The 27284-nt window shown below is 39.2% G+C and overlaps 1 protein-coding gene across 2 annotated transcripts in view; it reads right to left on the reverse strand.

Annotated features, from left to right (window-relative positions):
* NALF1 (NALCN channel auxiliary factor 1) overlaps positions 1-27284 on the reverse strand; it is a 697011-nt gene that overhangs the window by 37224 nt on the left and 632503 nt on the right. For both annotated transcript variants that reach the window (NM_001133986.1, XM_063714698.1), the window contains 1 exon segment: positions 3761-3932. In NM_001133986.1, coding sequence (NP_001127458.1) covers positions 3761-3932 — 172 coding nt within the window.

The raw sequence follows: 27284 nt of genomic DNA on the forward strand, positions 1-27284 counted from the left end.
GAAAAGTAAGTGAAGAATCCTCGATATCCTAGAGGGAATTCTCCATCCTTCTGGAAGCTGTGAATTGGATGCAGTTCAAATAGCAGGAAAACCATTATAATTAAATTTGTTGAATTTGAAGGAAACTCCACCTATTCCTTTAATTCCTTTAGTGAGAAATCATTGCACTTTAACATCTAGAGTGGAAATCAAATGCTTTATGATTTTTTTCAAAAAGAAAAATTGCTGGAGGCAAGAGGAAGGTCACCTTACTTGGTGAATTCTTTTTGATGAAGTTACTACATTTTACTTGCTTTCATAACCTACTCTCATTTTTTTATTTTATTCTTGGCATACCATCTCCCTTCCCATTTCTTTTTTCCCTTAAACTTTGATATATTTATTAAAATATTTTGTATGAGATTAAATGATGCTATAACTACACTGGTCCTTTTATTATATTATTCTGTTTTCAGAGAAAAAAAACAGAATGTAAATGGCTCACATTTACTTGCAAACTTATTTATAATGTAAACTATTTAAAAATCCGTGTACATTTGTAGAAGATGGACATCCAAAAATGTGCAACTTAAAATCTGGGAACAAATTATATGCACATATGTCTTACTAGTTTCCTTAGAAGCATGACAAGCCACTCCACAGTTTAGCCAGTTGTCCTCTGGGCGCTGTCCTCTATTCTAACATCATCCAAGATGAAAACCATTCTGGGGCCCATGTCTGGGACTCTTATAAGCAATGAGCAGGCAGCTGTGATGGACAGGAGTAGAAATCTCCTTGCTCAGGTCCAGCAGTGCACTCTTTCATTTTTTTTTTCTATTGAGACAGGGTCTCGCTATGCTGCCCAGGCTGGAGTGCAGTGGCAGGATCACAGCTCACTGCAATCTCCAGCACCTGAGCTCAAGCAATCCTGTCTCTGCCTTCCAAATAGCTGGGACTACAGGTGCACATAACTGTGTCTGGCTACTTCTTTTATTTTTAACATTTTGTAGAGGCAGGGTCTTGCTACATTGTCCAGACTGGCCTCAAACTCCTGGCTTCAAGGAATCCTCCTACCTCAGCCTCCCAAAATTGTGTGGATTACAGGCATGAGCTACTGCATCTGGCCTCAGCAGTGCACTCTTAAGGGACACCTGTAACCGATGATGGGAAATGATGGCTGATAGTTATCAACATGGATGAGAATTCTTCAAAGAGGCATAGGTAACACCTTAGAAAAGAAGGTCAATATGAAAATTATCACCTTTTTCTGTCAGATTGTTTTACAGAACTTCAGGGTGAAATGACTTCAGAATTTATTCTGTATATTTTCGAGCAATTTAAACATAAAATGAACATTAACCCAACTGAAAGTGACATAAGAACCACTGTTCTTAGGTTTCCAAATGTTCAGTGATGAGATTATCCTAGGGGGCCTCTAACGGAGATGGCATTTTTCTCTGGATCTGATAAATCTCTCTTTTCCTGCCACTTTTCCTTAATGATGTAGCTATGGCTATGAAGAAGCTGTTTTTACCAAACTCGAAAACAATTAAAACTGCACACTGGATTCTCTGCCCATGTTGTGAAGTGAGAGATTTAACTCTACCCCAGCATTCTGACTGCATATGGAGGAAGTGGGTGAACATTCAAACATATATTTCAGATTCACAAATACAGATACATGTAGGAAAAAGAAGATAAATGCAAACACCTCGCCCTTCATTTGGGTTTTTTGTCTACTTTGAGAACTTGGTTCAAAAACTATTGTTCTTCTCTAGGACAAAAGCCAATGTGAGTGTAAATGCATAAATACAACCTGTACATAAAAATCGAATAGCTTCTCTGAAGCCCTAATGTCACAAACAGGTACCTCATTGTCCCACAAGAAAAAAAAAAAGAAGGCCTTATCTTCATGGTTATTTGTGGAATGTTCTATGCAAAATTCAATATGAATTAATAGCCTGTGTCTGGTGAATTTTGTCTCAAACTCAAAGCAAGAAGATATTGATATCCTCCTTCCCTTATCCCTTCTTTCCCTCTTCCCTCCTTCCTCCCGCTCCTCCTCCTCCAGCAGAGAGGAGCTACATAAAAAATGACTCGAGCATCAAGTCAGTAGAATAACACACAGGCCTGTGAAATCATTCTGCATTTCACTTTCTTGTGTGCAACGGCTATGGCTGGTCAATGACATAACTTGCCCTTCTCCCTTATCTGTAATCCTTGCAGCAAATCCACATGGGGGAGGGTTTGGCCATTGCACTTTCTAATTTCCTAGTGAAGGGGTGGTGCCTCTGAGAGAATGTACAATAGAAGCAGGATGAAGGCCAGTGCTCCGGACCTTCAGTCACGTGTTCTTCCCACAAGCTTGGGCAGCATAAGAAATACTAATCCAGGCTGGGCACAGTGGCTCACGCCTGTAATTCCAACACTTTTGGGAGGCCAAGGTGGGCGGATCACTTGAGGTCAGGAGTTGGAGACCAGCCTGGCCAACACAGTGAAACCCCGTCTCTACTAAAAATACAAAAATTAGCCAGGTGTGGTGGTGCATGCCCGTTATCTCAGCTACTTGGGAGGCTGAGGCATGAGAATCGCTTGAACCCAGGAGGTGGAGGTTAAAGTGAGCTGAGTTCACACCACTGCACTCCAGCCTGGGTAACAGAGTGAGACTCCATCTCAAAAAAAAAGAAAGAAAGAAATACTCATCCAGTTCTTAGGGCAAGCTTTGGCAGACTATCTCTTGATAGCTTATCACTTAGAACACTGTGGCTAATGAATACATATGTAAATAAGCGATGCGGAAATAATTTGATAAATTCTCATGTTGAGCATCTTAATGTGCTACTCTGTTTTAGAGGAGTTTGGCAAGTCTAATGTCAGAAGAGCATTTTCATATGTCTCTACACATATGACGGTGTTTTATCCTTACACTTGAAAACGAAATGTGCTACAACTCGAGCCACGTAATTCCAGGGATGCCGTATAGCATTATCGTTATAAAAGAAAATGCAGAGCAACCACTCGGATTATCACACCACCCTGGCAAAGTGTCTTGTTCTCACCATCTAATTATCTTTTTATTTTAAAAAAAAAGACTCTTGCTCTTTATATCTTATTCTGTCTAAATTATGTAATGCTTATAAATATCCAGAAAAGGAGTGCTGATATTGGTGTTTTGCCCAGTCTGACTCATTTGCTGAAAGAAGTAAACATTGTTTAATGGATAGACTTGTTGTGTGGCTCTAATAGACACACACACACACACACACACACACACACACACACACGTACAATTTAGGCAGATATTTTTAATGCTCTTAATCCTTTTTACAGATAAAATAACATAAAAATTCTCAGAAAATATAAAAAAAGAGAATAGGGCAAGAGAACATAAACATCTGACTAATTTGAAAAGCATTATTTCACTGGCCTTAGCACGTCTCCTGTTCTTATGGAATTCAAAGGCAATGCAGGCTGAATCTAACCTACACTAGGTCACATGTAAGTATATCTAATGATTGCTAATATTTTGCCATCAGATTTCTTCTTTTACACAGTGAATAACTGTGGTCTCAGTTACAGATAGACCATGTGGTTCAGAAGCTGAATCATTTCCAGACCAGTTGAGGGGAGCTTTCGGTGCTTCTATTAGTGAAAGTGCGGAAAACTACCAGCCGCATCTTCAAGGTTATATCAGTGAAAGGAAACAGCAAAGCAAACAAACATCATACAAGAAAGCAAAACCACCGGAGACTGGTGTACAGACTCCCACCCGGCACTGTACCTGTACAGATGAAACTGGAGAGGCCTCCGTAGATGACTTCATCATTGTCAGGCAATATAAATGGACACCTCGTCTGAACCTCCAAACAGTATTGCTTGCAAGGAATTGTCTTTCTGCAGTTAAACTGTGTGACTTCAAAATACTGGGAACAGAGCCAGGCTTTGTAGACAATCTGAAAAAAAGAGAAGAATGAAAAATATAGAGGCGTGACAACAGTTACAGTGACAGAGGCACTGTGAGAAGCGTGCGAGCGTGCTGTGGTTTCAAGTGGATCCTAAGAGAGCCCTCATTGTGAGAAAGCGTATTTACACAACGACAGCTGCAAGTGATAAAAACACAGCAACGAAAGTCCCCGCAATAAAAGCAAAACAGTATTTGATTGCATCCCTAATAGAATGCAAAAGGTATTTTGGCCTTTAGTTTTATGTGGCTTATTTGAAAATCAGTGGATTTAAGCAGGAAGTTAAGTTTTCAAAATCCAGTGATATCTAAAGTAAAATAAATAATTGACTCTGTTGCTCTTCTGTGCTGTAGTTACTTGCTGCAATGTGGCTGGTGAGCCAGTTCCCTCCAAATGGAGTCCCACGTCTATGCCTCCATCGGACGCTAGATGGCGCAAAGCACTTTACAAAGATGGCCCAGCAGGGGTTGGGAGACTGCTGTTTAGATCTTGGACTTTGAGAGGCACAGAACAGGCAGAAGTGGACATTTACATTCATGACTCACACCAAATGCATTAAAAATCTCACTGTCTGAAAGTCCGGAAACACCCAAGATAGAGCAGACATCATATGCTGTGGTGTGGTTGGGAGTAGGAGGGAAGCCTCATCAGAGCCACAGCTACAATCTTCTGGATGATGTGCAAGCCACATCAATGTTTGCTACGTATTTATATAATTTCATCAAACGTGAAAGGACTCGGACTTCATTCATCTCTTTGTTTTGGTGGCTATTTGGGAAAACAAACATTGAAAAAATTGCCTTTTTCTGACACGAAGGAATAAGCTGATCTTAAATTCAAATACAACAATGGCAGATGTACCCATTTGCAGTACAGGTCACTGAAATTCAGTTATTCTCCAGGTCCTTGGCACTAATGGCTTTTATTTATCTATTTCTAGGGTTAATATTATCCAAGTAACATTTTGCCGGTTATATTTTACCTAGAAAAATTGAGGCGCTGCAGTTAAAGGTAGCCTAAGAGATTATAAATACTTAATAATAACAAGAATAATAGCTGGTATTTATCAACTTTATACTCTTTTCTAAGTAAGATGTAAACTTTTTTTTTCCATGTAATTCTCAGCATGCACTTTTGACCATAACTATTAGTCACATTTTGCACAGGAATAATATTAACTAATAATAATATTAGGTAATGGAAATGGAAAATCCAGACTTCAAACCCATGTTCTGTAGGACTCCAAAGACTGTGTTCCTAATAGCTATCCTACATTTAATCTGAAAACTACTTTTAAAGCACTTATGAAATCACAAGGGAGTTTGCAGATGAACGTAAAATCAGCATGGCCTTCCATGCCCCGGGTCAATATCCATACGGTAGAAGGAGGATTGTATTTTTTTATTCATAACTTTTTATTAGGTTGATCAAAATGACGCTTTGTTCTGTGATCAAGGTGACTTGGTAGAGGTAAAATGAGATAAATATCAAAGTGAGACACACTTTTAAATGGCCAAAAGTCATTTTTCTTTGCCAGTCATCAATGGCTCACAGTCCCCATGTAACTTGTTAGTAAAACATACAAATAATTAGAATTCTTACAGGTCTTTTGAATGAGTCTTCTCGTAACAGTGTACACTGAAAAACTGCACTAGAAGAAAATGTTCCAACAGCTGAAGAAACCTCTAAGAACTCTTATGCCAACTAGGAAACAGAGGTGGGCTGTGGCTGTGCGCCCCAGGGGGACAGCAAGAGGCTGCCTCAGGGGTACAGGTGAAGGTGGAGGTGGTGCCGGCAGCAAGAGGCTGGAAGCACCAGCTTCAGAAGAAAAAATGAAATGATTTCTTAACCAAACCATGGGGAAGTTGAAAACGTTTGTCAAAATGCCATAGACATTGACGTTTGTGTAATATGACATGATACGTAATACGACATGACATTTATTAAGTAAACTAAGCTGTACTATAAGAATGAGCCATGTATCCTCTGATTCCTGGGCTTAATGACCTTTCTCAGGTACTAGAGGAAGCAGGATAGGCTTATACCTGCAGTTCAAAAAATAGCATTCTATTATGAGGACAACTTGCTTTCCGCACACTTCTGGGATTCTAAAGTCTACAGTTGCCTGTTTTTCTTTAAGGAAAGCCCTATGTAATTCCAGAAAGTGGCTCATGTTTTCATTGGCCAAATTGGGGTCCCCATTCCCACCGCTCCCCCACACATTGCCTTTCCACCGTTATTCCAGTTAAAATGGGTTCTGAATAGGGAATCGCATCCTGCAGCCATAAAGTCTTAAGAAACAATGTCTCCTCTCTGGCAGACAGTGGGGCGTCCAGTATTGGAGTCTCTTCAGATCTACCCATCCTCTTTGCAACCACTTTCCTCAGCATTGCCCAATGGGAACAGATCTATTTTTATTCTGGTTCCTTAAATTCTATTTCCGCTATATTTCCTTTGCAGATTTTTTTTTAACTCAAAAAAAAAAAAAAGAAAAGAAAAGAAAAAGAAACTAGTAAGAGATCACAGCATTTTTTTTTAAGTATCAGGTAGTACTAGTTATGAAGAAAAGTGATCGAGCATCATTTGCAAAGCCGCCGGCAGAATCCCAGACCTTAAAGCCGCCGGCAGAATCCCAGACCTTATACACTGGGCTATATCGACCTCTCCGGCCAGGCTCCACTGTGGCATCCGTTATGAGCTACCTCCTGGGCTTTGAGTGTGCAATGAATATTCCTCATTTGAGTATTAAATATTTTCTAAAATTTTAGCTCTAGGGGTAAGATACATCAGAAAACAAGTAGGGGAAACCATGTGAGCTGAATCGAAATCCGAAGGACGGAGGAGAAATATTTTATTGCTACTTAAGAGATTAAGGATGAGAAGCAGATGTTACATAACTGAAGGGTTTATCTTCTCTGTGTAGATGTGTTTACAATAAAAGAGGCAAAGCATACAGCACATTTGCTAAAAATATTTCAGAATAAACTGGAAAAAGTTTGCATGGGAAATAAACAAAAATTCTTCTAGAATCTTGAAAATGATTACTTGAAAAGTGAAATAGCACGTTAGTAAACACCTGAAAACTGTGTTATGTGAAGAACAGAGAATACCTAAGAATATACTGCGGCTAAGAGCAAACGAGGGGCGAGGTTCTTACAGTTATCTCGTGTCTGAGAAACGGCTATGTGCCAATGACGATGGCTTTAAACAATAAATTGTGGAATCAGAAAACAAAGACAACAGGAAAAACAAACAGGTAGCTATCAGCATGATATAAAGACGAGCTTTCCTGCCGGAAGAGATGCACAGAAATAAAATGAGCTATCTTCAAATGTGCCAAGTTCTCTAGAACTAGAAAAATTCCAATAGACTTTCAATAACTCTTGTCAAAACTTGGTGAGGAAGATTCCTATGTTAGGAAGGTGAGAGAAGGCCATGGCTCCAAGACACTTCCCAATGTCTTTCTAGAAGTTTTGCAACTTTCTAGAAGTTGTTGAAAAGGATGTTTTGTGGTGGCACCACGCTAGAAGAACAAATTGACTAAATCTTAAAAGTAATAACGAACTTTCAAACAAAAGCACATCATGAAAAATGAGTATATTTGTCTTATTTCATAAGAACTATGGAGTATAAAGAAGGCTAGAAATCTTTTTTATAATGGCTTGGCCTTCTCCTATAGAGAGAAATATTAGGTAAATTGCTTTTCTATGTGTCACTGCAGAGTATAAATAATTATATGAAATGAAAGAATAATTGTGGGAAGGAATAAAAATGTGTGCGAGGTCTCTTGTGACAGAGTAATGGCCCGCCGACATCCACCCACTCTCCCCTTTGATGGCCAGTGCCTCCTTCTACCCAAGAAGTAGCTTGATTTGTCAGGAAATTATGCTCTGAAAGAGTATTTCAAATGGCCCACCGCCCCCACGCTCCTCCACCGTGTCCTCTGGAAATGACTATTGACTGTCACAATCTTTGCTGGACAGCTGCCCACCATACAGTGTTCTCAAGGTGCCGTCTGGAAGAGGAGCAGACTACACTAGAAAAATGGTCCAAATGACAGCATCATTTTTACTTAATACTTGAATCGATGTTTCTCTTTTTCCCCTGAAGCACTTTCTCTCTTGCTATCTTTTCTCATAAAACCCTTGAGACTTGTTTGGGAAATGTTTTACAAATAAGGAAACGTATACAGGGAAATTAGGCAGCAAATAAGTGGAATTCAACTCTCTCCACAGCCCAGTCCACAGTTTTTTTCAGTGGGAACTCTTGTAACAGGAACTCTTCTGAGAGGACAGAAAGTGAAGGGAGCGTTGGATACGTCGGGGTCTCTGGAGTCACTAAGGTGAGACATTCCAGGGTGGAAAGCCTTAGAGACAACCTAGCTGAGCCTCTGTTAATGTCGGAAGTGGGGTCTAGAAAGATGCAGATGACAGTTGAACTAGGTGGGGCCTGGACACCAGATGCCCAGGGCTCCTGGGCGGCTGTTAAAATTACACTCCATGTTATTGGGAAGGCATCACCTGAGTATTATTCATTCCGAACATATATCCTTTTTCTTTTTTTCTTTTTTGCTTTTTGCAAGTCACTTCATCTTGAAACTCACTTGCAGTTCTGCAGAGTGGGCTGTATGAGCCCCCACCCTCTACTTCCAGACCTACGTCCACATCTTCCCTGCGTTTGCTTCAGCTGAGAAACCCTTGGTCACGCAGGACTGTTTGAAGAGGTGATCAGGGACAGCAAAGGCTGAAGAGACCAAGGAGAACCCAAGAGAGCTCATCTAGCAAACTCATTTTCACACTCTTAATGAAGATTTTTTTTTTTTTTTTAAAGCTTTGGTTATAACGGCACAGCCTCGAGACAGACCGAGGGGGAGTATTTTGCTTCCTGATTACGGGGAGTGATGTGAAGCCACGAACTCTAGAAAGAAATGCTTTACACGCAAGTCAGGACAATCCTGAAGTAGCCCACGCATTTGTGAATAGAACTCCTACGTGGGACCAGGATCACCATGGTTAACAATGGTGCGGTATAGACGGCTGGCAGGTGTGCCTATGTGGTGTCCTCATGTCCTCTCTTGGTTCTGGGCATTCCATTTGAAGATAGCTAATCTGTGCAGAACCTTTCAAAAAATGCCCTATGATTAATATTTTTCCAGCAGAAGGTCAGCTTCTCATTACTTTTTAAATATATATTACCCCCATCTCCAAAATCTATCTCTCTATTTTAGAGCAAGGTAGAAGATTTATAATGTAAATATATGTTAGCCTGCTGAAAAAATATCATGTTGGCTATATATTTTATCACAAAGAAAAATGTCAGATATTAAAAATGGTTGTCAGCTTCAAATCAAGAGGCTAAGCAGCTGCTCTCCCTTTTCCCCCACTTATTAGTAAGGACTAACTTTCCTTTCACATTTGTAGCATTTGTTGATACATTTTATTAGTTCCATTTCTGCCAGCTCTAACCCCGCTAGCGGCCTGAGTTTTGGGTATGTGTGGGTGAAATAATTGGTTATGTAAGCATTGGTCTGCGATAGCAACCGCCTCAGGCTAATGCACTTTGATGCATAACGCATGTTGCTACAGTTTTAAGTGAGGGTGAAACTCAAAATAAATTTTCACGTTCCTATGTCTGAATGTCTGCTTTCTGCTATGTCTGTGTCAGTGTCTGGTGAAAGCACATTGCACCCAGAAATTGGAAATCGTGATATATTCTGAAAGGGAAACAAGAAAGGCCCCACTGCTTGAGGCTGAGCTGAGTCTGTGGAGTAAGCTAAGGATGGGCGGTGAGCAGCACTCTAAGCTTCTTGATCCCTTGTTGGGGGTCCTATGACATCAGCACCCCTTGCCTTCCAGGGGTTTGTCTTGGCTCCATTTCCTGAAGTAAAATGCAAATGTCTTCCTGTTTTCTGGTGGTGACCCGTGTTTTGAATCCTGTCATCACACTTGCTCTATTCCCTTACATTTCAGGGCTTCCTGAGCTTGTTGGCTCTGTCCCACATTTCCCAGTCCACCCAAACCAGTCTCAACACCAAAATGAGGCTCCTGCAGTGCCCATCCACGCCAGCATCCCAGACTCCATTTATACAGGAGAGGGAATCAGTCTGAAAATCACAGGGGCCAACGCAAGCCCAGTTGGCCAATCAGGGTATGGCATCATGGAGCTGCCCAGACATATGATTGAACAGAAGGTGAAAAGCAGATCAACTCGGCTGTGCTTTCGCAAATAGAGAATGTGCCCATCCAGAGATAATCTGCACAGGGCTTAGGAAAAAAGGGAAACCAAGAAGCATTTGTCAAATATGTCTCCAGCGCTATGCAAGGGAAAACGTGTCCTAACTATGATACAGAGGCAACTTGGTTTTCTCTTTTTCTCTCTTCCTCATTAATAAACGTCTCATGAAACACTCAATATCCTCCTTGTTTTATCTTTCACTTCATCTCACTATGATTTGTCCTCAGCTCGAACCACTCCACTGAGATTCTTCTTTCCAAGCTCCTTGGCCCCTCTGCTGACAAATCCAGCTGGAAAATCAGTTGTTGTCTTATTTGACCTCTTGCCAGCCCTGATCATGGTTGATTGAACAGCTTCTGGAAATGCCACCGGGACTTGGGGACTTGTTTTATCCTGGCGTCCCTCTTAGTCCTCTGCCCCTCCTTCTCCATCTTCATTTGTTTGCTGTTGCTGTTGTTTGTTTGTTTTCCCTGCCATTCCCCAAAATGTTAGTATCCCTCCGGCTTCTGTTCCAAGCTTGTTTCTACACATTCTTTCTGGGCAACCATCCATCCTCGTGATTCAATTGTAGTCTTTAAAATAGTGAAGCCTAAATCTTCATTACCAATGCTGATCTCTCTCTCTCTCTCTCTCTCACTCAGTTTCAATACCTCAAGCACTACAAACTCTAAAGTGGAATTCGGCCTCTTCTTTTCGGAGGGAAGCAGGTGAGAAACGTGGGGGTCATCCGGGTGCCTCTTCCACGCTCCACAGCTCTTTAATCACCACGCCCTGTGAGCCTGCTTCCTCAATAGCTCTATGTCTGCCCAAATCTCTGATTTCTACTGACACCAGTGCTGCTCACGCCATCGCCATCTCTCACTTGGATTTCTGCCTTGGATATACCCCGTGGAGCCTACCCTTGTGCCTTCAGTTGTGAATTCTTGCTTCATGCTGCAGTTAGAGCAATCTATAGAAAATTAATTTGATTATTCCACTACTTCATTTTTAATAATTCAGCACCCCACCCCATCCCACAGCAACACCCAGGAGAATGTTCAAAGCTCTTAACAGATTCACAGCTCTGCGACCTTGCCCTGCTGAGCACTCGAGCCTCATCTCTGCCCACTCCCACCCGGCACTCTGCTCTCTGGCTGCAGGAGTGACAAGCAGGTCACTCAATGTGCAGCGTGCCCTCGGTGGCCCTGCACCAGGCTCTTCCTTCCGCCTCCCTCACGAATCCCTCAGCTTATTAATTCCTGTCCATCCTATGTGACCTCACCTGGAAGCCTTCCCTGCATTCCCTCTAGACCCTGCAATGAGCTCTTCTTCGGCAGTTCAGTAAACGTGATGCTGTCTTCTCGTCTGCCTCCTTCCCAGACCCTATGCTCTTGGAATGAGGGCCAAGCTTTGTGCCTTCTTGTATCCCCAGCGCCCTGGATGTATCTGGCAGAAATTTACCGTCAGTGGAATGCCCACTGGAAATTAGTGGCCTTTGGGCTTGCATAATGATGCCCCGCAATTGATTAGTGTGAGAGCCAGTCCACGTGGCCCTGAGATCCTGCCCAGAGCAGAGACTCAAACCAGGAACCTTGATGAGCCCCCAACATATTAAATCCTAGGAATCCCTTTTCATATGACCAACCCCGTGGCCTTACTGAAGGCCAAAAACAAAAACAAACAAACAAAACAAACAAACAAAACAAACAAACAAACAAAAACTAAAGAAATACATTTTTAAAAGTCCACTTCATGAAGTGAAACTCTCCTTCCAAAAAGACCTCATGGTTCAGGTCCTAAAGCACAACATGGGATTGGGTTGCAAGCTGAGAAAGATTGTCACACAAAGATGGGGAATGTTGTAGTTTATTGTTTTGAGCTCATGGCGGGAAGGCCCACAGAGCTTCATAGGGCAAAGTATATTTTATAGCTGTTATTTAAACGGACACACTACTTTGGCTGGGATTGTGGCAAAAAGTGTTGAGCAGAGAGGTTATACTAATTCATACCTTTCCAGAACAGTTCTATTATATATCCAGAAATGAATATTAACGATGATAATAACCAGTGAATTAACTTCACAGTAAATAAGGAAGCATTTCCTTTGGTGTGAAGGAAGATCTCTTTTAACAAACTGCCTTCACCGGATTATCATGTTAGTGACGAAGATGGTGGGAGCTCTGCTGTGGGCATCAAAAAAGAAGAAAGTCACTCCATAAGACTACTTCTGAGTGTTGGCCATGGATGGATATAACTCGATAGCCTTATCTAGAGTCGGAATGGGCCGGTAGTAAATGAAAGCACCTTTTGTGGACTCTCAGCCAAGCAACGCCTTAGAAATGCAGAGTATTACATGCCTATGGTCCTCCAAACATACCACTTATTTAACCTGGCCTGTATTGACTGTCACAAAAGTGCCAGTGATCCTATTAAAATTTATATCTACAAAAAGGCAGCAAGTGAACACTTCAATATAAATTCAATTTTGGGCTCCACACCTTGAGTGAGTTGAGAATGTTGAAAAGGGTTTAAAAAGTGGGAAATCAGTCTTCTAAAGAAAGGGAAATTGAATTGAGTCTTAAATAAGAAATCTGAAACTAATCTAAGGATATAAAGGGATAATATATTCACCAAGGATAGGAGAAGAGAGAATGTGTTAGGCTTTCCCTATTTTCCAGAACTTATATAAGAATTCAAGGAGCAACTGATGATTAATAAATGAATGTTATCTTCCATAATCTACAATCTATTAGAAAATACCAATAATACCAACGCACTGAGTAGAGCTATAATAAGTAATCAGTAAATTCACTATAAAATGCAGATGTATTCGTTTCTTCATAAAACCAAAGAGAAAGGAACTTACTATAACAGCCTCACTTAGTAGAAATGGGCAAAAAAAAAAAGAGTCTAAAGAAAGTTAATGCATAACTTTCTCATATAATCCAAAGTAAAGGGTGGAAAATGTGACATAATAAACTATAGTTAGTTACCTAAGAATCTGATACTTTTACATAGCTGTGCACATTGTAGAACTAGAATATATAATGCTTTTGGTATGTATCTAACAGTTTTACTTCTTGGCCATATTGTCAGGTCACTTGTGTACCAAGAGTGCATGATTGCCACCCTACTTTACCAATGTCAGAGTCACAAAAATTAGTAATTGAAACAAGAATAATCTGCTTTTGCTCAAAGAAAATCTGCTGTTCCTCAGTAGAGCAGGCTCTTTGCATTCTTTGTTTTTCCCACAGATACCAGCATTTCTGATTTTGTCATCACATTTGCTCCTCAAGAAACAGCAGCTAACACCACACTATCTTTGTTGTTTTCTGCATTATCTTAATGTGTCCTGCTAGTGAGAAGCTGGGAAAGGTATGAATGCAAACCCCTTTTGTAAATTAAGAGCCAACCGGCACCCTGGGAATGGAGTAGGATTGTGTCACGTGGCTCTTTAAACATGTTGCCTATTTAAATCTGGTCTGCATTACTGTCAGAAAAATGCCAGTGATTCTATTAGAATTTACATATTTAAAAAGTCAGAGTGAACACTTCAGTATTCTAATTGAAATACAGACTTGTAGCCTGTTACCGTGAAACAGAGGACTGGCTGCCTAGGTACCATCCAATCTGTCTGTTAATCCTACATTTTTTACTGACAGCCAACTTTGGAGTCTGACAGTAGATAGGTGCCTTGGGGAGCAGAGGCAGAAGGCAGGTTAAAAGTTTCATCATAAGACATTTTCCCTGGCATCAGAAATAGTGCTGTAAAATTCGAGGAGCCAGGGTAAGACGAATCCCGCTGTGAGTGCTCCCGTCAGTGCACCTCAGTGTGGAGGGAGCAGAAGTCAATGGGGGCTGAGCGTTTCTGGAGAAGAGAAGGGGACACCATTTGAGGGAGTGAGATGGGCATGTCAGAGAGAGGAGTGGGGCGGAGGTTAGTGTGCTTCTGATATGAGAAAGAGAGGGAGGAAGGGCAGAGCATGGAGAAAGACAGCAAACGAAGGAAGGAGATAATGAAATTTATATAATATTTGAACACCATAGAATACTACTTAGCCATGAAAAAAGAACATTTCTTTTGCAGCAAGTTTGCATTGAAGTAACTCAGGAATGAAAAACCAAATACTGCATATTCTCATTTATAAGTGGGAGCTAAGCTATGGGGTGTGCAAAGGTACACAAGGTGATATAATAGACAGTGGAGACTCAGAATGGGGCAGTTTGCAAAGCGGGGTGAGAGATAGAAAACTACCTGTAAGGTACAATGTACAGTACTCAGGTGACCAGTGCACTAAAATCACAGACTTCACCATTATACAACTCATCCATGTGACCAAAAACCACTTGTACCACTAAAGCTATTGAAATTTTAAAAATTCAAGGCCAGGCGTGGTGGCTCATGCCTGTGTTCCTAGCACTTTGGGAGGCCGAGGTGGGCGGATCACCTGAGGTCAGGAGTTCAAGACCAGCCTGGCCAACCTGGCAAAACTCTGTCTCTACTAAAAAACTACAAAAATTAGCTGGGCGTGGTGGCACATGCCTGTAATCCCAGTTACTCGGGAGGCTGAGGCAGGAGAATCACTTGAACTCAGGAGGCAGAGACTGCAGGGAGCCAAGATTGCACCACTGCACTCCAGCCTGGGTGACAGAGTGAGACTCTGTCTCAAAAAATACAAGGTAAAAAAATAAAAAAGAACTATTTACTATCGGTTATTTTGCCAGGTGTTTTCAATGCACGGTGTCTGTGATGTGAGTGATACTATTCTAATTTATGAATATGAAAACCAAGACTCAGAGAATGTAAGCAATGTGGACAAAGTCCCATAGCAAAATGTAACAGAGCCAAGGTGAGCTTTTAGGTCATTTTACCCTACACCCCGCCACCCCACATCAAAATGTGTTTTATTCTATACCAGTCATGCAGAGGTAAATATTAACTCACGATACTGTAAGTGTGGAGTTGTTTGTGGCTTGCAAGAAATATATTTTCTGGGGTTAAGCTTTGGAGATTCAGACATGTTCTATGCTGCACTCTATAGCTCAAAGAAAATGCGGCTGTTTTCAAAGAAGCTCAAAGAAGGCACTTCGGCAACTGTTATGTGCATTTTGCTTTAGAGTGAAAGATTCTAAAGACGGCAAAGGCTCACAATGTTTGTGATCTTAACACAAGCTTGAAACCCTGCAAATTGGTGACATGAGTAATACTAATCTTAATTAGGAAGGAGCCAGCATTATATCCGGAAAAAACAATCGCCTATCACTAGAAGTAACCGCCGCCTCCAATTAAGAAGCCTATTTTTCTGGTCCCGGTCTTAAGTCCTCCTTTCTTTCTGTGGGTTACTATTCCCCATAGAAACACCTATTTAACTATTAAATTATACAAAAGTGACACTAACTTGTATATGTTTTAAATGTACTTGCTAAACATTTTTAGTAATTACTCTACCCCTTTGAGATTTTTAGCATATTTCCCTTACATAAATATTCATTTATATACACATGAACTGTTATATAATGTGTACATTATACAACACACACAGAGCACAAGTGATTGCAAAGGTTAGGATAAAATTATAACTGCAAGAAGAATTTATTATTTTCTTGTCATACTTTAACAGATTATCTTGTGCATGTCCTGTGTGTGTTCGTCCCACTTAGGAGAAGCCTGACTTAAGTTAAACAGCAATTGTCAACTTCTTTAGCACTGAAATAAATTATGTAAATTGTCAAATTGTGTGGCACAGACATTTAAAACTGAGCACTTGCTTGAATTATGTAAGCAAATTTTAATGAACTTTATATAACTGACTAGGCAAAACCCGAATATTAACATAAGGGCAAGAACCTGGTCTGTCTTTAGGCAGCAGTGAACTCTCCGCAGGAGAGGCCTAGCCTCTGGCATGACTCAGCCATTAGTGCCTGAGTGAATGAATGAATGAAAGAATGCCTCTAGACACAAGCTCAGGGTGAATCCAAATGGCCTTGGTCTTAGCAACACATTCCTGTTCTATTTAGTGGGATTTGTTTACTTGATCAAGGTTTTGCCATTATTATTATTAGTTTAATCTACAAACTAAACTAATGGCATCCATTTTCTCTGATACATTTTTTTTAAGGCAAGCAATAGAAATTGGGCTAATAAGTACAATTTTGTATAAGCTGTAATGATGCTGAATTTTATTAGCAGTGACAGTAGTGAAAGCTACTATTTCTTTGTTCTGGTTGGCATAGCATCAGTTTCTAGAGCCAAAGAGAGATTTAGATATGTAAATGCTCATACTAAATTTATTGGCATCTTGTGAAAGTGTTGTTACATATAAATATTTATAGTTGTCAAATATATATGTATACATACACACACATATATAAGAAAGTCAGAGCATCTGTTGAATTCAATCCAAACAGTGTTAATAACTCATTTTTTTTGCAGTCATAAATGTTCCACCAACTTTTGTGGACAGCAGAAAAAGGAAACATTTTTCTTCCTAACTTTTGCCATGTTTCTATATTTCCTCAGTAAATACTGAGATTCAGCAGAATGTATTATTTTGACCTTTTAGATCACGTTATTGTTTAAAAGCTGAGAAAACATGTCTTTGAATGGGAAGATTCAGAACATAAAAATAGATTTCACTCATGAACAATGGTTCCATAAATCAAATGAAGATACACAGTTAAGTTGAAAGGCAAGACTTTAGAATTCCTCCCTAAAACATTTTCAAGGACAGTTTCTCGTTGGGTGCTCCCTGTGTTCCACTGACCTGCTGCGGTCTAACCCCTGTGAAGTTAGTATAACATAGCGCATTTTCCGTTCTCTAAGTGTGTTGTGTGTATCTTAGAGAAAAATGAGCATCCTCCTATTCATAGAGTTAAGAATATAAGTACACACTCTACAAGTCTTTGAACTTATCCCTGCAAATGTGCTTAGGGCACAAAACTCTAGGAAAGAAGACTTTTCTCTGCTACTTCGGCAGAAACAGAGGGCCTATCTTAGCCCATGTCTTCTTTATCCTGAGCTAAACATACCATCAGAAATATGTTTTTAGTATACAATAATGGGTTATGAATAATCATAACATTATTGATTAATTGATTACTAATTAATTAATTATTGATTATTAATTGATTATTGATTAATGAATAATATTATTCATTATTATTGAAAACTATAATCAATGGAATTAACAATCCTTAATAATAAAATTGGTGGTAACATTGGAAGGTGCAGCTTTGGAGCAGACAGTTGATCATTATATATTTGGAATTAAATGGCAGTACCCAGTTTTATGCTCAGAGTAAAGCCTGGCAAACATGTAGAATAATACTGAAATATGCAAAAATGAAATTAAGAAAGCACATATATCATTATGCAAAACATATAATAAAATCTGGACATTTAATTTTAATAATTTTCTGTCTTGAGAGTGCATATTTATATTCATCAATAAGATATGTCATTGTATATACAAATGATACCTCCATTTTTGAATTATGTATATAATAGAAATACAATACAAATTACATATATTTATATTTTCAGCCCAAAATTGGTAATTGGTAAAAAAGGTAAAAAATGGGTTAATTGGTTAAAAAAGCTAATAGATTTTATGTCCATAGCAATGTCTTACAATTTAAAACTAACCATTTACTTTCCTAGCATGTGTTTTGCTGTGCTGACTGCCATGGATCCTGAAATAAGCACCTTAACAAATTATTTTCTTTCAACTGCAAATATATCAAGGCTCAAAGATAATTTTAAATCAATAACAATGATAAAGATTTATGGCTTAGTACTGATTGTGATACAAATTGCACTTTTTAATACACAAATCTCATATTGAACTTTGGTTTAAAAATTAGAAAAGAAATTGGTTATTAGATTATTCTTAGGTAAATGAGAGTCTCCACAGCTAATAATTTGATATTTTTAATGATTCCTCACTGAAAAACAACAATAACAATAGAAAGAACAAATGGAAATAAAACAAAGCAAGCACATCAGTTTCATACCTAAATGGGAGTATTCAGGTAACATTTATTTTTATTTTATTTTACTTTATTTTACTTTATTTTATTTTATTTTATTTTATTATTTTATTTTTGAGACAGAGTCTCGCTCTTGTCACCCAGGCTGGAATGCAGTGGCACAATCTCGGCTCACTGCAACCTCCACCTCCCGGGCTCAAGTGATTCTCCTGCCTCAGCCTCCTGAGTAGCTGAGATTACAGGCACACACCATCACGCCCGGCTAATTTTTGTATTTTAAGTAGAGATGGGGTTTCACCATGTTGGTCAGGCTGGTCTTGGACTCCTGACCTCAGGTGATCCACCCGCCTCGGCCTCCCAAAGTGCTGGGATTACAGGCGTGAGCTACTGCGCCTGGCCTTATTTTTTATTTTTTGTTTTTGTTATTGTTTTTATTCTCACTGTAGCCTCAGCCTCCCTGGCTCAAGATCTTCCTGCCTCAGCCTCCTGAGTAACTGGGACAACAGGTGAATGCCACCACGCCTAGCTAATTTTTACATTTTTAATAGAGATAGGATCTCACTGTATTGCCCAGGGCGGTCTTGAATTCCTGGCCTCAGGTAATCCTCCTGCATCGGCCTCCCAAAGTACTGGCATTACAGGTGTAAACCACAGAACCTGGCCTCAGGTGACATTTAAACTTAAATTTCAACCAACGAAATGGTGGGGGGTGGGGATGGGGTGGGACCCAGACAATCAACAGTGTGTATGGAATAGATCTTTAAATACTCACTCTGAAAGCTCAAATAATAAAGTAAACTTAGCAATCAACTTGCTCTTTCCATAGAGATACTGAACACACAAACCAAAGGACCATCACATCCCCTGAATTCTGATTGCCATACTCTCGCCATATGCACACACACGCATGCACACACACACGCATGCGTGCACACACACACACACACTTTCTATACATGAGGTCAGATGTCGTTAGCTTATCAAGGAATGAAACACCTTCTGCTTGTTTCCCTGACATTGGAACTGGACCTGAGCTATTCCTTACACATTAAAACAAAGAAACAAAAACTTTCTACTTGCCACACACATGGACATTTCTAACTTTTTTTTAGAACTATGGCTTCAATAGTCTACAGAATTTAGTCCCCTGCATGAAGGTTGTTTTCTTAAGAGTCAGTGAGCTGGAAGGAAAACTATTGACCTTGGTATGTTCCTGGGGTTTAAACACACACCACTACCTAAATGGCAAAGCCTCCAGAGAGCAGGCTACATTGGATGAAGACCCTGGATAAGGCAGACAGAAAGGGAAGCCAATTGTATGTTATGGAAGGAGGCGGTCAGAAAACCCCAGCAAAAATACAGTTTTATTTTATTCCTTAGAATTTAAGATACTCACTATTATTTAAAATCAGGTCAAGCCAGAAAATATCTTTTACATTTTTCAGCTTTAAGCACAAAATAACATTAACTATACATTTATTAGAATGTGTAAATGCTTAGATGGAAATTGTTTCTTTTACAATGAAAAATTATCCAATAATCTTGTTTCTTTCACATGGTATAAATGTAAAAGTTCATTTGAAACAGATTCTTATTCACTGTGGAATAAAATGAGTACGTGACAAAACATAAAATCCTGTTGCTCGAATTTCATAGACTATAATGTAAAACATATTTAGCATCGGGTTTCTGACTTTTTATAACCACTGTCAACACACAGCAATATAAGTGATCATGGTGAATGTGAAATGGTGATTTCAAATCTCACCAATGCAACATACTTAGCAAAAGCAAAAGATAACTACTGATGCTGGCATAGCACTCACTGCATGTCAGCAACTAGATAAAGGTCTTACATGTAGTAACTCATTTAATTCTGACACAAATCTCTGAGGTAGATAGTAATATTTTTCCTTTATTCCATGGGTTTGAAAATATGAGGCCCAGAAAGTTTAAGTCCCTGACTGAAGTGAAGCCAGAGTTCATATCCCAGAACTGATACGCCCAGACATTGGGCCACATGACTTCTATAATGACTGCTAGATATTTGTATTAACAAAAGTACGCATTTTATTTGTCACTATGCATATTGTATCCAGACATTCTTGCACTATCTTATTTCAAGGTATTTCTTTTGAGAAAATAGAATAAAAGTATAGACTGAGCAATTCAACACACCATCAGAATAGCACAGAAAAATCTTCTACAATCCTTAGCCTAATGCAAGCATTACCGAAGCCTCCAAAACCTGCCGTTCTGTTTGTGCATCATGCACCATTTCATGATACCTGCATTTTGGCTGCCTTGATTTCTCTTTTGAAACTGATAAAGTTAAGGCAGTTTTTTTACCTATGAGATTCTTCCTTAGAATAACCCTCGATACTTCCAGAGGGCCCTCTGTGTCTAGCATTGAGTGTGCCTATATCTGCACTAGTAGTAAGTTTGATTACTCCAAGCTGCCACAAATGTTTAACACACAAAGTGTGCACAACTCCTTCTTAAAAAAATGTGTGGTAAACACCAGGTCTATAGAAGGGCTTTTAAAGCATCCAAATAGTGATTAAGAATGAACTTGAACTTTCTGATCAAGTATTCTTGATAACTGCATAAGGTTAAAAGTTTAGCAAACTGCTTTTCGGAAATATCTTCATTGCACAAGTCAAGATCGTGTAATACTGGTGATTTTTATGCCTTGATAGACAAGAAGGTACTTGTGGTTAAAGCAGTCAACATCCCTCCCCCACTCATGCCAGTTTTACATGGTGAGATTGACAATGAAGTGGAAAAGAACATATCCTGAAGAGGTAAGAGTCCTTCAAGTGAGAAAGCCTTCAGCATTTATTATTTGTGATGTGTTGGAGGAGAGAATGTATTTGCATTTAGCTTTCTTATTTGAGCTTCAGTTAGTAACCGAATCTCATAGGATTTTAGGAAGTATGCAGTAACTGCATACGTATCAGAAAAAGCAAAATATAATCAAGTCTAACAAGACTTTGCTAATAATAAAGTTGGCAAAGAGCAATATTTCAAAATATGAGCTCTTCGTATGTAACATATAAGGAACTAATGAAATCACTATTTAATTAACTTATTCATTCCACCAACACTTATTAAATATATGTCATGTAAAGAGCATACACCAGATATATTGCAAGGAGTGGTGCCATTATTTATCATTTATATTCATTGGTTAATTTAGATCAACAATTGTATCAATGGAGGTTAATCTCAAAGAAGGTTAATGGCAGCTACCATCTCTTATAGGCTATTTGGAAAAATATACAATGAAAGGTAATGAAGCAGTATGGAATTATGACCATAGTTCCTGTCATTCTACTGACATAGTCATCTTATTGCCAAATTGATAGTCTAATTCAGTGAAATCAGGCCATCAAATATTTTTTTAAATAATGTTAGACAATCCTGCATATCGAAGTAGAGGGTGGAAAGAACTCAGTTACAGGAAAGTAGTGAAATTGGAAAAACAGGCAAGAAAAGGTAATCCCATTATCAAAGAGAAAAGGCACCTAGAAGTTCAATGTAAACCTCTGCCTGCAGGGTGGGGAGCGGTGAATCGATGACATCAACCACTCATCATGCTCCATTGTCACATTTATCTCAAACATATGCCAAGAAATAATTCAGTCCCTTTCCATTAATGATATTATTATTCAAAACAACATCGAACCCATAGATAAATCTAAGGGTGCCGGTAACTCTTTTTTTTTTGGAGACGAGAGTCTTGCTCTGTTGCCTACAGTGGAGTACAATGGCCCAGTCTCTGCTCACTGCAACCTCCGCCTCCCAGGCTCAAGCGATTCTCCTGCCTCAGCCTCATGAGTAGCTGGGATTAACAGGCATGCACCACCACACCCAGCTAATTTTTGTACTTTTAGTTAAGATGGGATTTCACCATGTTGGCCAGGCTGGTCTTGAACTCCTGATCTCAGGTAATCCACCCGCCTTGGCCTCCTAAAGTGCTGGGATTACAGGCATGAGCCACCACGCCCGCCCGGGTGCTGGTAACTCTTGATTGATGATGCTTCTGCTTGTCTGCATGAAAAACCCTCCATTTCATTCATTATGGTTCTCTTCCTAAAACCGATTATCCTTTGTGGTTTAAGCCAACCAGCTTCTTAGAAACTATGTCGTCTGAATGTTTTATGGTATATACTAATATTGTTGTGCTTATAGCTTCCAGCATAATAATACTTGAACTAGCGGTATCTCAGATAAAATATAAACCACACTTTAGACACACACACTCAAATATTTTGAAGTAATAATACATTTAGGTGAGCATATTCATTTTGGATTTCATTTAAAAAATTTTAATGAGGAAATCTATTATGAGAAATACATGTTCATCTATAATCAATACCAATCATGATGATGGGACTACGTGGGGCTGGAGAAAGGCACTCTTGGGCAGGCATTCTCTCTCTGAGCATAAGGAAGTTTCATTATGTCAGTCTTGTGATAAAGAGAGTGTCAGGATCATTTCTCATGCTGGGGGACGTGCAACACCTGCAGCATAATTAGGTACTCAAAATCTGTTTGTATTTTAAAAGTGCTTTATATAACTGTTATTATGCATCAGGGGACGCCTTCAGCTCAGCTGCTAACCTTTTCATAGCTGAGTTCAAGAGAGCAGGGTAAGGAGTCCGCAGGAGATTCAAAGTGGGAGAGGAATTTGGAGGAAGGCTGGTTTATCGAGAGAAAGCAGCACCCCACACCCATGAACATTGATATTTTTATCCCTGGTGTTAAATCCATTCCCCTCTCTCCACCCTGACTCCGGGAGCAGAGATCATTAAGAACACATTGAAGTGCTTAATTGGGTTTTGAAGGAGGTTTCTCCATTAACATTAATTAAAGTCTCCCTGGGCTCATGAAAGCTCATTTGCCAGGTAGGGGTTTTCCAGGTTCACTCCTCTTTCCATTGCTGCCTCAGCAGAACTATTTTTCTTGCCTGGATTCCATAGGAAGCTTCCAGTGCAAGAGGTAAGAAAAACAGGGTAAAGCGAAGGGACACCATTGCATTCTGTGATGGAAGATTGGGCCAAGTAGAGAGAAGTCCTGTTGCATATGATTTTTCCCTTGAGGGGAAGGATAATTAGTATTTTGGTGAAATCACGTGTCAGTTACTGCCAGGTGACTATGGGAAAGGCACCCGGAGATGCCTCATGCAGATTCGGCCTCCTCTCTTTATGGATAGAAACACTTTTGAATGAAAATTAATATTATGTCATGAGTACATTAACTTTATTAAGTTGAGCCATATGAAATTTCTGATATGCAACCATTTTTGGTCCATAAAAATGGCAATTTCATATGGTTTAATCTAGTAAACTCTAGAAATTCTAGATTTTAAACAGGAAGAAAAAATGTATTCTACTCATAAAAGGTAGGGCACCTTTATTTTTCTCTCCCTCATCTCTATACTCCCTTAAATTTCAAAAGTAACTCTATATCTATGCATAGGAGCTAGAAGTATAGAATAAGGTCAGCATTATCTGTGGTTGCATGCTGAAGTGAAAAAGCCTATATTGATTGTGAATATATTGACGTTGTTGTATTTACCTCCATCCATCCTCATTCTTTTTTTTTTTTTTTTTTTTTTGCCTTTCAAGATGTAAGAAATAGAATTATGGGGGCAAAATTACAAACTTCAAGATAATAAATAAAGATAATAAATATTTTTATTACTTGCCTAGTAGGTATTGTGAGAAATACAAAGAAGATGTGCCAAGAGAAAATAGAAGCACAGAAAGCACTAAAGAAAGAGGAAGAGAGAGAAGAGAAGATAGCTGGGCCAGAAAGAGATAATATGAACGACTGGGGACGCTTTGATAAACATTGAAAAAAGCAGTGTTGAGCCAGGTTTAGTGGCTCATGCCTGTCATCTCAGCACGTTGGGAGGCCAAGGTGGGAGGGTCACTTGAGCCCAGGAATTCAAGACCAGCTTGGGGAACATAGTGAGACCCCATCTCCACCGAGAATTCAAAAATTAGCCAGACATTGGGGTGTATGCTTATAATCCCAGCTACTCAGGAGGCTGAGGTGGGAGGATTGCTTGAGCCTGGGAGGTTGAGGTTGCAGTGAGCCCATGGTTGTGTCTCTGCACTCCAGCCTGAGCAACAGAGCAAGACCCTGTCGAAAAAAAAAAAAAAGGAAGAAAAGAAAAAACAAAAAGGCAGCTATAGCTGTGGTTCTAGACACAAGCGCTTACAATTTACGAAAGGAAAGTAAGTAGAATTTGCTTTGAAATGAAAAATTGACAAATATAGGTTTTGTAAAAATATTTACCCCACTGGAGTAAAGATGGGAAGATGGGAAATAGGAATAGAAGAAAGCTGTTCATGTGAGACAAAAACTTTTAAACAAAAAACTTCATATTTCCTCAGTTATTTGCATATTTTTGCCAGTTTTATCTCAAATATCTTTTACAATATTAATGATTTTAAACATTATATAGGTATAATTTATTGGAGAGTGGAGCCTTCAGATTGTGGTTCTCTTCATGGTTTATAATATTGATCTATTTCCCCTAACCCGTGCTGTGAATAATTGTAACTATTTGAAGTTGCATTACCTTCAGACTAGGAAAAAAATGTCTTTACATGGAAGAGTTCCACACAGCAAATCTATGTCCCATATTTTTCACCTCTTGAATTTCAGCATCTCTATGAACCAACTACATTTTGATTTTACTAGCAGCTCTTCTTCAAGGTCTTCTGACTGTAATACACAAAAAAGCTATTTTTGAGCTACGCAAAAAATTATCTTTTTCCTTGATGGAGAACTACTAACTGTTTTGTGATTTGGAATATCAAAACTGATTTGTGCATTTGAAATCAGCAACCCTGGCAGGGCCACAGAATACAGCATGAAGTTAAAGGGGAAGGAGAACTGAAAATGCTAGTTGCCCTTCAGAAACCTTTTAAATCTTCTGCTGGTCGGACGACTGCAGATAGCTTCCCCAGGAGCAGGAAAGTTTTGATGTTTCATCTCATATGAAAGTAGTCCAGCATTTTTAAGCACTTCTAATCTATTTCTTTTTATTTTCTAAAAATAGAGTTGAAAATGGCTGAGTGTCGAATAAATGGAATTACTATGAAAGTTAGGGCACTTATAATAAGCAAGCCTTGATCAAGCACTTGGATCTAAATTTAAACATTAACAAGTCAGGTCTGGGAAGAATGGAGAGACGATATGTACGTCAATCCTGCAAATCACAGCAATTTCCTCCTTTGCAGTCACCATTACGTAAGCACTTTGAAACAAAGCCAAGGTAATTAGGTAGGTAAGGGCATGCCCTGTTATTCCTGGATGCCTGGCATCTACATTAGAGGATGTACAAATGGGAAGTTCAAAATCAGGGGAACAACGGAGCAAATTGGTAAGACTATCTGATAAAGGGGAGTCTGTTCCAGGATGGAGAGGGTCGTGATCACTAGAAATCATCTTGGAGGTTATAGAAAACACTAGAGATTTCCATTATGAGAGACCTGAGAAAAGATGATGCAGTATTAACAGATTCCTTCTATCTCTAAGATTCGATGTTGATTCTCCTTAACCAACTGACCTAGAAATCAATTAAATACATTATCCTAACACAAATCATCTTAGCCAATCCTTTAAGGACTGTCACAAAGGAGCTCTTCTTCACAATAGCTACCAATAAGCCCAAGTTGCTAAATATGTACTTAGAATTTCAGATATCACATTATTTTAATAATATTTCTTGCTTCATCAGTGATCTAGGCTGAAATGATGAGGCACTTGCTTGGGCTGGATGCAGAAGACTCAGAGACAGGGAGCTAAAATTCCGTGCTAAGAGATTCTGTGCACAGTTCCTGGAAAATTAATAAAGCAAACGATAAAAAGAGCCTGCAATTTTTTTGAGCACTCACTCTTTTTCAGTGATTGTTCCAGAAGCTTCATATGTTGTGCTCCTACCACACTCCAAATAATTCCATGCAGTAGGCAGTGTTGCTTTCCCCATCTTTATGGATAGACGAACTGAGACTCAGAGAAGTCAAAACACTTGCCTATGGTTACACAGGTAGTTAGTGTCAGTTGCTAGTTGCAAGATTGGATCCAAACGGACCACTTTCAGTCCCCACATTCTTCTCTGACAAGCTGTACTGCTTCTCTTTCTGGGAAGTGTTTTAGGTTGAAGGGGAAGCTTTTAATTCTATGCATTTAAGAACTGACATAAAACAACTAAAACAGTTAAGTTGAAAAGGGATCTGCTTTAATTATGAATTTTGAAAAAGTACAAACATAAACACAGTGATGTCTCCCCAAGTCATAATTTGAACACTCATATCAGAAAAATTTCATATACCAGCAAGAAATTTGGAAATACAGGTACAGGAGAAGGTGAGACACGTGATAACACAACCAAAGGACCATAGCAAGAGAGTTCTCTCAGTCGTCGATCGCTAATGGTATCATCTTTTTCCAGTGAGAAAAGATTACAAGCTAAAACAAGAAGCGTTTGTACTGCACTGTGTATGAAAACATAAACTAGCCATTTAGTAGAAGGTATGAAGGTATCACGTTCCATAGTGAAGACCCAATAATTCTTTATCCATCTTAATCTTCATAAAATCTTGAGTTCAAGGACCTCTTTGGGTATTGAAATAAATATCTAAGTGGAAAACACCCCCAATAGGCAATTGCAGCCAAGATTTTGGGGGAAAAAAAGGAAAAAAATATATGTAAGTGTTTTGCTTACAGAGTTGCAAAGGCTGATTTCTATCTGGCTCTGCTACATGTTACATAAGCAGATCCCAGGCAGGAAGAGCAGAGCAACAATCAATACTGTACTAGCTAAACTGAATTCAGTGCCCGAACAACTACATTTACCACACAATGCAATGGCGAGAGCTTGAGGGAAAGAGAGAGGAAAAGCTTAAAATACATACATACAGAGTGCTTTTTAGTTACATCACTGATCAAATAATAAAGTCAGCAGTTATAGATGATATGACATGATTATTACACCATGCGAGCTTATTCTATTACTACATTGTTTTTATGACATTGTTATTTGAATTATTACATTACTGTACAATTTATAGGAGAAACAGAACAGCAATAGAACTACAGAAGTATCTTGCTGAAAAACCT

Source organism: Pongo abelii, chromosome 14 (assembly GCF_028885655.2).
Source record: "Pongo abelii isolate AG06213 chromosome 14, NHGRI_mPonAbe1-v2.0_pri, whole genome shotgun sequence".
Taxonomy (NCBI): Eukaryota; Metazoa; Chordata; class Mammalia; order Primates; family Hominidae; genus Pongo; species Pongo abelii.